The following is a 16,876-nucleotide window of genomic DNA, read 5'->3' as shown; positions in this document are numbered from 1 at the left end:
CTATCATGAAAATGACCTTCATTTTCATCCTGTGATTCAGACTTACCTGATTCAACTGACTCTTCTTTCAAGACACTTTCAACGACTTTACCTACCACCTCTAAATCACTAGAGTCATCAGATTTGGAATAGGTTATGTCAATGTTGTCTGGCAATTGATCTACCAGGTTGAAAGCTTTTTCGACCTTTTCTTCATCATAAAAGACAAACTTTTCCGGTGCTGGAACTTGATGAAACTCTGAGCCAATACCCTTTTTGTTTTGCTCAGAATCTTTCCCATCCGGTTTTATATTGAAAATACGTTCAAGCACATATGACGACGCATGATAACTTTTTAACTTGTTATTATCCTGTTCTAAATCAGCAATCTGTCGTTTTAGCTTAGCAACATCTTCAATATATGAATTTACAATACCTTGTTTAATTTCATACATTCGTTTTAATTCCTTTGATGTTTCAGAACAGTATTTCAATCTTGATTGAGCAAGTTTCATTTCACTTTTTACTTTTTCATATGAATCTTTTGTAATGTGATAAGGCAATTTTATTGAATCATATTCGTTTTTCATTTCTTGGCAAATATTTTCTTTTTGTGAACATTCTTCTGACATTTTGGAAACATTTTCTTTCAAAACTTCATTTTCTTTTTCTATCTTTTTACATTTTGCAGAAAGCATTTCATTATTTTCTTTTAAAACTTTTCCATTTTCTAGCATTTCTTTGCATTTTTCTTTGAAAATGTTTTCAGTTTTTGTGAATTCCAGATCTCTTGTTCTGAACTTCTCATCTTTTTCAGTACAAGCTCTGCATGTCTCCATGCATTTCTGGCACTGTTCGATCGGTTTTAAAATTTTAGAATCAGAATTTACCTCAGTGATTGGCACTTCGGTGTCTGCTACAACTTCTGTCTGCTTCAATTCTTCCTGATTCTTATCACCGGAACTTTCATCACCAATCTCGTCACCAGCATCACTAGCGACTTCCAAAAATCTCATTCTTCATTTGCTGTTCTTGAGTAACAGCTTCTTTTTCAACAACTTTCTCTTTCATCACCTCCTCTTTTTCAGACATCTTCTCAAACTCAGATTTCTTAGCTTCAACTTTCACTTCTTCAACCTTTACCTCCTCAGCAACCTTCTTCAAATCATCAACTAAATTCTCAATGTTCTTCTTCATTCTTTCTTCATTCCTCTTCCTCAGTTTTGTTGTCATAGCATCCCTGATGATTTTATCCAGCCTTTTTACATATGTCTTGTCTTTGGCAACATTTGAATAATATTCGCCGGATCGAGGAATAACAAGAAGAACATCATCATGAACTATGTCATTTCTAGGAACAACTGGTTCGCCTTGTTTGTTGACATAACATTCTTGTTTCTTATCCCATCTTTTGTTCGCAACATCATTCTCATATTCTTCTTGCATTTTCTCTATTCTGCACCCCACACTGAATCTTTATCTCTCAGTTTTCTCACTTGGAATCTCTTCTCGAGTTTTCTCTTTTATCTCAGTTGTGCCTTTTTCTTCTTGGTTTTCTTCAGGAATTTCAGCAACAAGAACATGATGCTGGGCTTTTGATGCTTTTCTGCCATGAGCTGTTACAGGACGATCTTCATCTGAAAGAATCTGACTCCAGTTAAAACCTTCATCGTCATGAATTACTGCATAAGCTCTGGACTTCTCTTTTGGAATATTTTCGATCATCTTTGGTTCTTCTTTACTACGATGATAAATTGCCTTTCGGTAATAGTCATCATTGAAAGGTCTCTTAGATTCAGTAACTTCAGAATTTCTACATTCTCTTTTGAAATAACCCTTTTGCTTGCATCTGAAACATGTCACTTTGGATTTGTCGAATCCAAGCTTCGTTGACGGACCACCCAAAGATTGTTTCCCGGTAATCTCCATATATCTCTGGGCTCTACGAATGCAACTTGCCAAACACCAACGGATGTCAATGAGCTCCATCTCTTCCGGATCAATCTGGTCATAATCTTCTTTGGTCAATTCGGAATTTCCAATTTTGCCAGCTACAAGACCTTCATACGATTCCAGAATAGATGCTAGAAAACTCATTTGTTGTTTAACTGCATTGATGCTCATTGACTGTGAATTCTTCAGTTTGAGAGCAATGTTGCATAGAATCTCCTCTGCTTCATCAGAACTCGATTTTGAAGATGAATGATATCCAGAATGATAACTTGATGAGGTTGTTTGTGGTTCCTTCATCTTCTCACCACTGAATGCTGTCTTTGGTGAACTGACAACTTTCTCCGAAGGTACATTGCCTTTGTAGTATAGACTAACATTCTGATGATGTGATGAACTACTCATCTTGTTTTGCTTATGTAGCTCCAGATCATGACTCTCAATCTTTTCTAACAACACATCAAGAGAAATCGTATCATATAAAGCATCATTTTTCAAGATAAAAACAAACGTTTGCCACTGATCAGCTCATGGTAACGCTTCAACTACTTTATCAACAACTTCTTCTCTAGTTTTCACAATTTTAAATCTTTCTAGTTCAATTTTTAAATGGCAAAACCTCTCAATCATTTGCCTCACTGACTCTCCCTTTAAGCTATAAAATAAATCAAATTCTTTTTTCAATAACGCGATTTTGTTTTTCTGAATTTTTTACCCCCCCCCCCCCTTAGCTTTTGTCTTCAAAGCTTTCCACACAGACTTCGATGACCCATCATGTATTAATAATGAAAAAATGTCATCTCGAACTGATTGCTGGATCAAAGCAATCATCTTCTGTTCGTATGAAAATTTCTTTTTGTCTTCCTCTGAAAAATCTTTGATCAGAATTTCTTCTCCTTTGTCATTTACTAGGCTATCATAACCAAACTTTAAACAAAACCAACTCTCAAGTGCATATGCCTTCGTCCAATTGACAAACCTCTCCTTCCACCAAACATAATCCTCAATGTTATCCAGCTTCGGAGGTTTTGAATAGGTTCCATAAAAGTTGTCATGTTTAATGTTGTCTTTGATGGTTTTTGTTATCGCTTTGGGTGTAACTTCTGAAGCATCCACTGTATCCGAGGTAAACGCATTGTAGAACGTATTGAAAATTTATTCAGCCATGATGTAAATCTGGAGACGAACAAACAAACACAATCAGTACAAACAATATCAAATAATCTGAAACAAACTGACACTCGGTTGACGTGAAATGATCTCGACACGAAATATCCTCTTTCAAGCGGAATAAGGATTTCAAGCGAAATCACTTTTGGAGCGGAATCAAGACTTCAAGCGAAATCACTTGATTAATAAACTTCAAGCGAAATCAGAACTAATCTCCAAGCGGAATAACAATTTGAAGCGAAATCTGATGAACTTTCCAAGTGAAATAGTAGTTTGAAGCGGAATCACATGCTATTTTCAAGCTGAATAGCTGATTCAAGCGGAATTAACTGAATTTTTCAAGCGGAATCAAATGTGTTCGTTCAAGCGGAATCAGCTTTTTGGCCTGTTTTTGTCATTTTTAATCTGAATTAAGGTCTGATATTCTTAAGGCTTTGTTAAAATACTGTTTCGCATGTACTGTGAAAAATTCAATCCATTTTGACCATGAAATCTTGTCCAATTTGAAAAAGGTGTAGAAGTCAGAAAATAGATGCAATCAAGCTGAACTCTACTTCCTGTGCTCTGATACCACTTGTAGGATCGTTGTGTGACCCGACTGAGTCGATCAGATGAGTTGTTTATCCGAATCAATGGCGGAATCAATGAAACGGACGCTCGATGTAATTATAATGTCTCTATATTGATATAATAGTGATTACAACACCTGGAGACGATTCGGCAGAGCTTCGCTACTCAAGTCCGAAAGTTACAAATGAAAAACCAAGTGCCCCTATTTATACTACTGTGATTTCGCTTGAAATGGACAAGGCAATTTCAAGCAGAATCAGATGAATATGATTTCGCTTGAACTTGCACTTGACAGTTTCAAGCGGAATTACCATTAATTACCTGAAAATCAGTTTCTAGAACCTCGAGCACTGGTTATCCTATCCTATCTTAATACATGACTCAATACAAGACAAAGTCAATAGACATAGTGCACTAACACTTTCGTGCTTTCCTTTTTTCATATCATATACTTGCTATGTTTATTAGTACACTATTAGTACATGATTTCATTATGTTTTGCTATGTATGTTTACTTAGCATGCTAGCACATTGATTTGCATTACATCTTCTTTTGCTATGTATGTTTACTTGGCATGCTAGCACATTGTTTTACATTACATTTTCTGCTTTGTATGTTAACTTAGCATACTTAGTACATTGATTTACTTTATATTTCTGCTATGTATGTTTACTAAGCATGCTAGCACATTGATTTACATGACTTTTTCTGCTTTGTATGTTAACTTAGCATACTTAGTACATTGTTTTACATTGCATCTCTGTTGCATATGTTCTCGTAACATATGGACACATTGTTTTACATCTCTACCTTGTATGTTCATTTAGCATACTAGGTACTTTATTATCATAAAACATGCTTACATTTGGTATATCATTTGATTTGTTTAACGGAACTAAATTACATTCATTAACACCGATCATGCCGCTCGGTAGTAGGTAGTGGTACCACAGGACTTGACAAATCCCGTTCCTAAAACCCTAGGTTTGTTTGGGTGGAAGGAATGACCGAATCCGAAAACATTTTTTTTGATAACCTTCACTTTAAGGTTATCCTTCTGTCTCAAGGCTTGAATGTAGTCGTTTAACATTACCGCATAAATGTTTGTATCAGTAAAGCATGCATTATTCTACAAAGCATAACTTTTGATTTATTCAAATACTTTGTTTTGTACATTTTTACATTTGGTTTAAGTAATCACATTTTACTTACCATGCATAACATTTGTTTACACATTACATGATTTACATTTGATGGTTCTCACATAAACATTTGACATTTGACTATACATAAACATTTTGCATTGGTAGTTTGTTTGGGTAAGTGATTTAAGTAACGAGGCGTGTGTAATATGATACAAGCATGGTGGATACGCCACTGGTACTTCCTATATATAAGTGCTTGTATGATATTACATATCGTAGCGTTATTTAAATCATTTCAATTTAGACATATAACATTTTACACAAATGACATATTTTTTCACAAGACATTGTTTTACAATCACTTTGTTTTATACAACTCATTTTACTTGGTTAATTATTTAACCATACATTATTCTTTTATATATACATATCATCTGATTTTCACATCGCTTTTCAAATGACTTATAAAAGAAATCATTTTACAAGGATCATGACTAACTTTTCTTCAACATTTTTCTTTAAACTAATAAGTCATGAATCCTAAATCAATGAAACCTATGTATCTCACAGGCATTTTTATGCTGACGTACCTATTTTCACATGTGTTTCAGGTAATGATGCATAGGATTGATCAAGATACACTTAGGTGGACTTGGGCCTTAGTGACATTAAAAGATGCAAGACTAGTTAATTATGTTATGTTTCTTTGTTGTCAAGACATTGTAACTCTTTAAATCAATAAAGCAAAATTTCAAATTTCCATGTGTTATGAAACAATGATTCTGTTACAACACTCCCCGACGTTTCTGCCACGATTTGTTGTTTTACGTGGTCGGGGTGTGACAGAAGAGTTGGTATCAGAGCTTATGGTTATAGGGAATTAGGTTATTAGTAATGCTTTGACCTAGTCTATAACCTTCCTAGGACCCTAACACAAGATTCTTGTGTTTAGATCATAAAACAATACTGTCACCTATCCTTAGGCGACAACCATAACAAGAACATAAATTTCAAAACCGCTTTGAAAACCAATCCTCTGCTCTAGGATGATTTATTATAAGGTTTTGAACCCTCTAAGTTTTCAAATCTCGTCGAAGTTTGGGTCTTATAATGTGAACATGTGCAAACTGGAAGGGTGAATGCCTGTACCCTGAATTTTTTGTCTAAGGCTAGAGTGTTCGTACAAATCCGCGATATCAGACCAGTCACTCTTACCTGGGAACTCTTGGGGTGAGTGTTCACTTATAGGCGAGCATGTCTTCAGTGATACATTAATATGACCCGTTTACTTTGATTAGTCACCATCTCATTTGTTTGCCTTAGGTAACAAACACATGATCGCAATATTATGCATTGCTATTCTGCTTTGATTATCCGATAACATTTCACTTGTTTCTTCCTATGCCTTTCATTTCTCCTAGAATGTCTCTTCATCACAACGACGCTCAAATGTCCGAGCAGACCACCAAATTTGCCCAGCGAATAGGCGAGGTAGTCCTGAAGATTATCGAATTAGCTACTGCCATGTATCGACTCTAGAATGAAGCCACACAAGAGTCATCAAAGGAAACAGAAGCCAAGCCTTCACAAAAACTGAAGAAACGTAAAGCTTCAAAGAATTCTCCAGTCGTTGCACCAAATCAAGCGGGACCGAGCCAAGTGGCAACGCCACCAGCTAGGAAGTCGTACTTAAGAGCTGCCCCATGGTGCAAACGATGCAACCGTCATCATTCAAACCTCATACCCTACTTCAAATGTACCTATTGTGGACGGTGGGGACATTTGGTTAACATATGCCGCTTTGCTATCCAAAACGAAGCTGCTATAAACCTTGCTGCTGCTCAACCTCCTGCCAGGAAACCTTATGCCGGTACTGCACTGATGTGCAACAAGTGTAATGCACCTCATCGAGCTTACCTGCAGTGTCGTCTGTGTGCATCATGTGGACAACTTGGTCACCTGGCAAATGCTTGTCAATTCAACCCAATCCAAGGTGGTCCAAACCAACCCCAAGTCAACCCTGCTCCAGCTCGTTTACCATCTGGTACTTGGTACAACTACGGCGAGGCGAGCTATTTCAGGAACAAGTGAACAAAGATTGTCAATGCAAATCTGACCCACGAATGAGCATTTGGCTGAGTATAAGATGTTGCTGTTTTAATCTTATGCTTTTATTTCTTTGTTTTTCTTGTAATGTGAAACAATCTGTTTTGTTTATAAATAAATCGTTGATCACAAATTCTGATATACAAGTGTAGTTACAGGTGTATATGGCATTTCCCTATAATACCTACATTAAGGAACTATGTTCCTTACAAACTACTCTTGTAAATTTCCCATTCTTGTGTTTGCTCATGATTCCCTTGGAAAATTCTAAGTACTCGTTTCATTCTAAGAAACGAAGTACAGAAAATAAAGTGACATTATGAGTAATCGTGCTTTTGCACATCTGTGCCTTTGAATCCTTGGTTAGATAACTAAGGGTATTTTCAAATCTCATACCCATTACGTTCTGATTTTTCAACATGCATAACATAAGTTTTCAAAACAACCTTCATGATTTCAAAAACATTTCATATATAGTTCGAAAACATTTTTAATATAGTGTATTTACTTAACATATCAAATGCATGATTTCAAAAGCATTGTCTATGTTTTCAAAAACAACCTCCATGATTTCAAAAACATTGTCTATGTTTTCAAAAACAACCTTCATGATTTCAAAATGTTTCATATAGTTTGAAAATAATATTAACATAGTATAATTACTTATATCAAGTGCATGATTTCAAAAGCATCATTCATGTTTTCAAAAACCTTATACATAATTTCAAAATTCATCTCGCATGATTTTAAAACATTTTTATAAATATACATACCTAATACACCTACTTTATGATTTTAAAAGTAGTATATATAAGGTTTCAAAAACATTGAACACATTTTTTTAGAACCCCATGCATAGTTTTCAAAAAATTTTTCCTCATACATTGACTTAACCTTCAAATTCCGCTTCATATGTCGCCTTGGCATATCTAGCACCTCAACTTCATAAGCATTTTACCTCATGTTTTGACTTAAGCACGTCTAGTGCAAGGTTTTGAAATGCCTCCCGCTTTTCAATTCCCAAAATCCATATGGGATCTTTTTATCTTCACAATTAGACCCTTGTGGATGATTATCATTCAAATCCGAGTCCTTAATTGGATTCCTTATGTGCCTTAATTCGAACATTTCGGTTCCTTATAATCGAAATCGAATTTTCTCTTTAAGATCTTTCTATCTTCATAGTTAGATTCTTGATAATGTTTAAAGTACCAAATGAAATCCACGGAATGGATTCCTAGTATGCTTTAAATACATGTGCGCAATTAACAAAACAAATTAACAAAATGATAAATTTAAAATCAAGTTAAACAATTTTGTGATTACGTGACTATGTGTTATATGCTTTCTTTTATGTTATGTGTCTTCTTTCATGCATTTTGTGTTTTTATGTACTCTGGATATTCGTTATCCAAATCCTCACAGAATCTTCCATATCTTCATATGAGGGATTCGTAGTAGGATATTCAAAAGGTACTACCTTAAAATCCTTATTGGGCTTCTACGTGATAGTTAAGACCCTTGGATTATATAGTGTCATTCCATAATTAAAAAAGACCCTTTGAGTGGTCTAAAAGATTGATTCAGAATCTGGTTAAGAACGACACGTGCTGATATGGCTGAATAGACTCCTTGGTAGTCTATTTATATCATTTATTGATTTAATTAAAAGGACCCTAGGATGGTCTAGTCACACTCATCACAGGTTTGTTCATTTGGTTTTCCCCTACACATTATAAAATACACTGTGCGAACTATGCAAGGAATTACGTAATTATGGACGCGTACATAATTATGAAATTCAGTGCACAGGAATCCAGTAAGAATTATTATGTGTAAGAACCAATAGTGGCAACAATAACGAAATGTGAACAATGTAATGGAGGTACGGTGGACGCACCAATAACACTTTATATAGTTGTATATAAGTGTCCCTCTCACATTGCAAACATGATGTTATTCAAAGTTACTAGAAGCTCAGGACTCTAGCCAGTGTTGTTTGATCTTTTCAACTTCATGTTTCAAGCTCTCACAAATTTCCTCTAAAATAAATTTCGGGACGAAATTTCCTGAAGTAGGGCAGACTGTGACACCTGTGCCTCCGTGGCCATCAAACAAATATCCAAATCAACAAAACATTGTATTTCATACTTGGGATTTGTATAAATATGTGTATCATTTGCACATATCAATTCTTGTTCGATTTCGGACTCTAAATTGCTTTCTGGAAGGTTATACGCGTACTGATGCGTAAATATAAACAGTTTAATGCAACAAACACTCCGGAATAGTGACATAGGCTTAACATACCTTAATTTACCTTTACATAACTTAGAAATAAGTTTTGGAAGGATTGGTGTGCTGAAATCAAGTTTATTCGCTTACAGGGACTAAATTTGACAAACTGCGAAAGTATGCCGATTCGTACTGTAACGAACATTCCGGAACATGATCATAAGTTAAAAATAACCTAAATACCCTTTACATAGCTTAGAAATAGGCTTTGAGGGGTTCGGTGTCCTAAAATAAACTTATTTGATCAATAGAGACTAAAAGCGTCAAAAGTGCATAAGTTTGCATTTTCGCGCATATCTTACGTCCTGAATATATCCGGACATCCAAAAATTTATGTAATCATTAAAATATTTTATTTTAGTGATTGGCATGATAAAATTCCATTCGTCGCGTAATTTGGATCATTTTTGCGTTCACTACGATTTCCGTCGTAATTAACCAAACAACGCAACCGTACGACCAAACGAACCGACATCCAAGATGTTTTTGAGCATATTTTAAGTTCTCTATACTTTAACTTTATTTTAGAGCCTTGAAATGGGGTTAACGGGGCTTAAAAGTGCAAAAAAATCAAGTTTTACAAGTGCAGGGACCGTTTTTGAAATTTCTGGCAAATACATTGAACTTGGTCCATTTTTGAGATTTGATGGTTTTAACCCATGGTTTTGCAATATCATGGGCTGGTATTTAATGGTTTTTACAATTCTATGGGCTCATATTAGAGGCTCCCATGGTTTTACAAAACCATGGGCACATGTGTACGGTTGAGATTAAAGCACGTTTTACGATGAACGATCTTAACGGTTTTATGAAATCTATAACTACCCCCCCCCCCATTCATTTGTTGCAACCCACATTGATCTGATTTCATCTCTCTAAGTTGAAGTATTTACTTCATACCTGAGAGTAATCGGATCAAAACTTCCGTTCTTGGACCCGTTGTAAGTATTCTTTCGTTCTTTTACGTTTTAGCGTTAAAGTCAAACTCTGTTTGACTTTCTGCATTGACCAGCTTATGGTCAACACGAAGTTCGTTTGAACTTCATAACGTTAGCGTAATCACGATGGTTATAGTCCCTGGTGACTATACCTACTGATTACCACGTTATCTAGGCTCAGTGACGAGTCGTAGTTTCGGCCAAAATGCGCATTCTTGCGTATTTTGTAACCAAACTACTTTTGGGTATCAAGACCCTTTGTCTTGATACCAAACCTGTTTTCAAACCTCGTTAAACATGTTTTAACATGTTTAACTCGTCACTTTTAGATTTGTGCTTATATAGGGTCGTAAAGGTAAGCGATCTAATCAATCGCTTATACTTTCGAACCCGACCCATTTGGTCGATCATTAGGATCCGACCAAACACATTAGGTAACCATAGTTGTATAGGGAATAACCTTCCGAGGTTATACCTTATGGTCACTTCGTTTAGTTAGTTGTATGATAGGTAATTTACATGCCTTAGGAAAATGACCAAAATGCCCTTTTTACGCATAAATTCATTTTAAGCATATGTAACCAAATCTTTGACATCTAAACTGATTAGGCAACTATATTAGACATGTTAAGGCATATTTTACTTGTTATAGAACTTGTTAAGCGGTCCGAACGCGTTTCACGTAAATGACGCGTTAAAGTAGCGTAAGCTACCTAAACGGGTTGTAATGGGTCGTAAGCACTTAGGTTAGGTTTCATTTTAGTATGTCAGCTTTGTTAAACCATATAATATGAGTTCCAATACTCATTTGGTTTACGAAACCTCATACTATCCAATCTCCCGATTTAGGTCCGGTTATTTATGTAGTTATCTATATAGGGTGCCGTTTGATTCCGTGATCCCTCTAGCTTTGCTTGGTTGTTGTTCAAGACTTCTAAGAACCCTCAAGTGAGCACATAGTCCCCTCTTTTACTGTTTTTCAAACATTTTGGGGTGAAACACATGTGCCTACTTGTTACTTTCGTGCTTTCCTGTTTTCATATCATATACTTGCTATGTTCATTAGTACACTATTAGTACATGATTTCATTATGTTTTGCTATGTATGTTTACTTAGCATGCTAGCACATTGATTTACATTACATCTTATTTTGCTATGTATGTTTACTTGGCATGCTAGCACATTGTTTTACATTACATTTTCTACTTTGTATGTTAACTTAGCATACTTAGTACATTGATTTACTTTATATTTCTGCTATGTATGTTTACTGAGCATGCTAGCACATTGATTTACATGACTTTTTCTGCTTTGTATGTTAACTTAGCATACTTAGTACATTGTTTTACATTGCATCTCTATTGCATATGTTCTCGTAACATATGGACACATTGTTTTACATCTCTACCTTGTATGTTCATTTAGCATACTAGGTACTTTATTTTCATAAAACATGCTTACATTTGGTATATCATTTGATTTGTTTAACGGAACTAAATTACATTCATTAACACCGATCATGCCGCTCGGTAGTAGGTAGTGGTACCATAGGACTTGACAAATCTCGTTCCTAAAACGCTAGGTTTGTTTGGGTGGAAGGAATGACCGAATCCGGAAACATTTTTTTTGATAACCTTCACTCTAAGGTTATCCTTCTGTCTCAAGGCTTGAATGTAGGCGTTTAACATTACCGCATAAATGTTTGTATCAGTAAAGCATGCATTATTCTACAAAGCATAACTTTTGATTTATTCAAATACTTTGTTTTGTACTTTTTTACATTTGGTTTAAGTAATCACATTTTACTTACCATGCATAACATTTGTTTACACATTACATGATTTACATTTGATGGTTCTCACATAAACGTTTGACATTTGACTATACATAAACATTTTACATTGGTGGTTTGTTTGGGTAATATGACACAAGCATGGTGGATACGCCGCTGGTACTTCCTATATATAAGTGCTTGTATGATATTACATATCGTAGCGTTATTTAAATCATTTCAATTTAGACATATAACATTTTACACAAATGACATATTTTTCACAAGACATTGTTTTACAATCACTTTGTTTTATACAACTTATTTTACTTGGTTAATTATTTAACCATACATTATTCTTTTATATATACATATCATCTGATTTTCACATCGCTTTTCAAATGACTTATAAAAGAAATCATTTTATAAGGATCATGACTAACTTTTCTTAAACATTTTTCTTTAAACTTATAAGTCATGAATCCTAAATCAATGAAACCTATGTATCTTATAGGCATTTTTATGCTGATGTACCTATTTTCACATGCGTTTCAGGAAATGATGCATAGGATTGATCAAGATACACTTAGGTGGACTTGGGCCTTAGTGACATTAAAAGATGCAAGACTAGTTAATTACGTTATGTTTCTTTGTTGTCAAGACATTGTAACTCTTTAAATCAATAAAGCAAAATTTCAAATTTCCATATGTTATGAAACAATGATTCTATTACAACACTCCCCAACGTTTCTGCCACGATTTGTTGTTTTACGTAGTCGGGGTGTGACACCTATGGTCTACCAACGGTTGTAACTTTGACTTTCTTGCTTTACTGTTTGCTTATTAGGTTTAGCAGACTTATTGGCTATGACGAGTTACGTTTCATTTTTAGCATGACATATGAGAGCCTTTAATTAAGCTACATATTGCAGCCATATGTTTGAGCCTCTTTTAATTATTTAAACTTTTGTTTCTTACGTTACGTTTAAGTTTATTAGAACGATTTATAATTATTTACTCTACAAAGGTTTGTTACAAAATGTCTTCTTCCAACTTTGACGCTAACATTTTTCAACAACTTGAGAAATTGTTGGAAGATGTTATCGAATCAGATCAACACATAAGTGAGAAGCTAATGAATTAACAACGAGGGTCGCCAACATACAGCAGAAACAAGCGGAGCTAAAAATTTCCGCTGGCACGCTTTATGCGCGCTACAAAGGCAAAAAGGATGCTAAAGCCTAGTTTTAAAATAACTTTGTAGCGCCTTATAAAATTGATTGTAAATTTTGTATGTAATATGCAATCATTGTTGTTATTAGCAAACATAATATATTAGTTTCTAGAGTTAATTGCCAAAATCGTCCCTGAGGTTTGGGCAGGTTTGCCATTTTCGTCCAAAATGACACTTTTGTACCAAATTGCCCCTGAGGTACAAAAGTGTCATTTTGGACTAAAATGGCAAACGTACCCAAACTTCAGGGACGATTTTGGCAATTAACTCTAGTTTCTATGTTATTTAGTTGTACATTTGCCATCATATTAGTATAAATGCAAGTTGTCTAATGTTTACTAACAATAATTTGGGTACATGTAAGTTACTCACGTAGCGTAGCCAATGAATAAAACACTAGCTAGTTTTATTAAATTCACAAATAATTAAGGATGCCTCATATAGTATTTATTCATCTTAAACTAATGTATTTTGATGAACTTTTGCCAATGAATAAAACACTAGCTAGTTTTATTAAATTCACAAATAATTAAGGATGCCTCATATAGTATTTATTCATCTTAAACTAATGTATTTTGATGAACTTTTGCAACAGTAGTCGAGATGTCGGTGGGCGTTGGAGGGTGACGAGAACTCTGCTTTTTTCACCGTCTTATCAATAACCGAAGAAAACTTAACGGCATCCCAGGTTTATCGGTGAACGGGAGTTGGGTGTCTAAACCTACCAGGATCAAAAAAGAAGTATTGGCTTTTTTCAAAAACCATTTCTCCGAAAAAGTGAGCAGTAGACCGAGTTTGGTATGCCCGGGGGTAAAAAGACTTTCGATGGAAGTTGCGGAAGGGATTTCAGGGCAATTCTCGGATAAGGAGATTAGAGAGGCTGTGTTTGATTGTGGGGCGGACAAAGCCCCCGGCCCAGACGGGTTTAATTTCATGTTCCTCAAACATTATTGGTACCTTTTTGATAAAGACTTTAGAGACATTTTACTCCAGTTTCATGAGATGGGTGTGATCGACAGAAGCTCCAGTTCTTCGTTTATAACCCTTGTTCCCAAGAAGGTGGACCCGGTTCATTTAAAAGATTATCGGCCTATAAATCTCGTGGGGATTATAAGTAAAACCATATCTAAAATTTTGGCTAGCCGTATAAAGAAGGTTATTGGGAACGTTATATCAGATTCGCAGTCGGCTTTCATCAAAGATAGATATATCCTCGACAGCCCATTTATTCTTAGTGAAGTTTGGTCTTGGTTACGAAGATCGGGTGTTAAAGCTTTTGTGTTTAAGATTGATTTTGAGAAGGCGTATGACAACGTCAACTGGAATTTTTTAGTCGATATGATGGATCAAATGGGTTTTTCTCCCGCCTGGGTGAAATGGGTCAAAGGGGTATTGGTCTCGGCTACATCCTCGGTATTGGTAAATGGTTCGCCTACATTTGAATTCCAATGTTTCAAAGGTATTAGACAGGGCGATCCTTTGTCGCCTTTTCTTTTCCTAATAGTCATGGAAGCTTTTTCTTGCATGGTCGCCAAAGCGTGTGATGCTGGGAGATTGAAGGGGATTAAGTTACCTAATGGGGACCTAGTGATTTCTCATTTGCTTTACGCTGATGATGCTCTTATTATTGGGGAATGGTCGTCAGAAAATATTAAGGTTGTGGCTAGAATCCACCGGGTTTTTCACGCTTGTTTGAGCCTGAAAATCAATTTCCATAAGTCTAATCTTTTCGGGGTGGGTGTGGAAGATAGCGAGATTATTAATATGGCGGAAGTGGTGGGGTGTGATAAAGGAGACTTTCCTTTCAACTACTTGGGTATTCCATTAGGAGTAAACATGAATAGAATCAATAATTGGGACCCCATTATCAAGATCTTCCAAAATCGTCTTTCGATTTGGAAAGCTCGAACTCTTTCTATTGGAGGTAGATTGGTGCTCGTCAAATAAGTTCTTGAAAGTCTCCCCGTTTATTTCTTTTCCATCTTTAAAGTCCCTTGCAAAGTGGTTGAAAAACTTGAAACCCTTATGAAGAATTTTCTCTGGGGTGGGACGGAGGAAGTGAAGAGAATGAATTGGGTCGCCTGGGATATCGTCACCAGGCCTAAAAAGCTTAGCGGGCTTGGAACCAATAAACTTAAGCTTGCGAATGAAGCTCTTTTGTCGAAGTGGATATGGAGATTCCGGTCGGAAGAGGATAGTCTTTGGAAGAAAGTTATTACGGCATGCCACGGTAAGAGAAGAAAGTGGTCGTTTTTTCCATCCAATTCTAATTTGACAGGGGTTTGGAAAAATATCATGAGTTTAGAATCCAAAATGCTTATTGACGGTAAAAGAATTAACCTTCTTTTCAAAGGGGTGCTGGGTAAAGGGGATTGTATCCGATTTTGGATTGATGTGTGGTTTGAGAACACTCCCCTGATGATTAAATGGCCTTTGCTGTTCGCATTGGAAAAGGAGAAATGTTGTCTGGTTAAGGTAGGGCCCCGGAGGCTGGCTCGGGTGGTCAATGGAGATGGTGCTGGTCCAGACCCTTGCTGAATCAAGACGAGACTGCTGAATTATCGGACTGTTTGTCCGTTCTGAATGAAGTCAGTACCTCCGAAGTCAGTGATAAGTGGTTGTGATCTCCGGATGGATCAGGTCGGTACTCCACCTCTTCTTTTAGATCTTTGTTTTATAGTTCTTCCGGTTCGAATCAAGGGTATAGGCTGTGGAAAGGGGGTTGGATTAAATCCAAATGTGACATTTTCATCTGGAGAGCATCTCAAGATCGGATTCCTACGAGACAGGCGTTGGCTAGAAGGAACATCCTGATTGTTTCAGTGGATTGTATCTTGTGTGGTGCGGATACCGAGATTGTGGACCATCTTTTTTCTGCTTGTAGTATTGCGGCCTCGGTTTGGGAGAAAATCAGCGATTGGATTAAGATCCCCCCTGTATTCGCTTTCTCGTTTGGGGATATTCTTTCGACTCATGAAAGGGTTGGGGAGAACAGGAAAGCCAAAGATATTATTCGGGGCCTTTTAATGATTGCTTGCTGGTGTATTTGGAAAGCTTGTAACGAAAAGTTCTTCTCGAACGGTAAAGGATGCAGTACTGAAATCTTCGGGGAAGTGAAATCTATTGGTTTTCGTTGGTTAAAGTGTAGATCTTCTCATAAAAGTATAGTGTGGAGTGAATGGTGTAAGTCTCCTATGTATATGCTGTAATTTGGTCGGCTCGGTCCGGTTTTTTGTGGGCTGGTTTGGCTGTGGTTATTCTAATAAAGTTTACCTTTCAAAAAAAAAATTTATATGATCGAACTCAATGATATGAGCAGTTATTGAATTCCATTTCAAAGACTTTAAAGGAAAAAATTCTAATCACTCAAACAACCCAAAGTACGATAACGGAACCACCTCACCAAAATCATCCACATGACCACAATCTCTAATGCGAAGACACAAACCATCAGCCAAAACAATTTCCACATGAATCTATATCTATCTATATTTATATCTATATCAATATCTATACTATATAACAAAAGAAATTATTTAAGGGACGCTTGTCATCATATTAGGCTATGTATCTTTTAATTTTCTCTTACGAATAATTATTATTTATAGATAACTCTCATACTAAATATTATTTAGTTTAATCTCTTATGGATAATTATTTAGTTTAATCTCTTCTAATTAATTATAGATAACTCTGCTATTAAGTATTATTTAGAG

General features: G+C 35.8%; 1 protein-coding gene across 1 annotated transcript; it reads left to right on the top strand.

The window, feature by feature from the left end:
* Positions 1-15,185: 15,185 nt before the first annotated feature.
* LOC110893224 lies at positions 15,186-16,369 on the top strand. Its single transcript, XM_022140340.1, has 2 exons — positions 15,186-15,681; positions 15,801-16,369. The coding sequence occupies exons 1-2, from the start codon at positions 15,186-15,188 to the stop codon at positions 16,367-16,369; spliced, it is 1,065 nt and encodes a 354-aa protein (XP_021996032.1).
* The last annotated feature ends 507 nt before the right edge of the window (positions 16,370-16,876 follow it).

This window comes from Helianthus annuus, chromosome 12, assembly GCF_002127325.2.
Source record: "Helianthus annuus cultivar XRQ/B chromosome 12, HanXRQr2.0-SUNRISE, whole genome shotgun sequence".
Lineage (NCBI taxonomy): Eukaryota > Viridiplantae > Streptophyta > Magnoliopsida > Asterales > Asteraceae > Helianthus > Helianthus annuus.
This window is presented reverse-complemented; position numbering and strand designations above follow the sequence as displayed.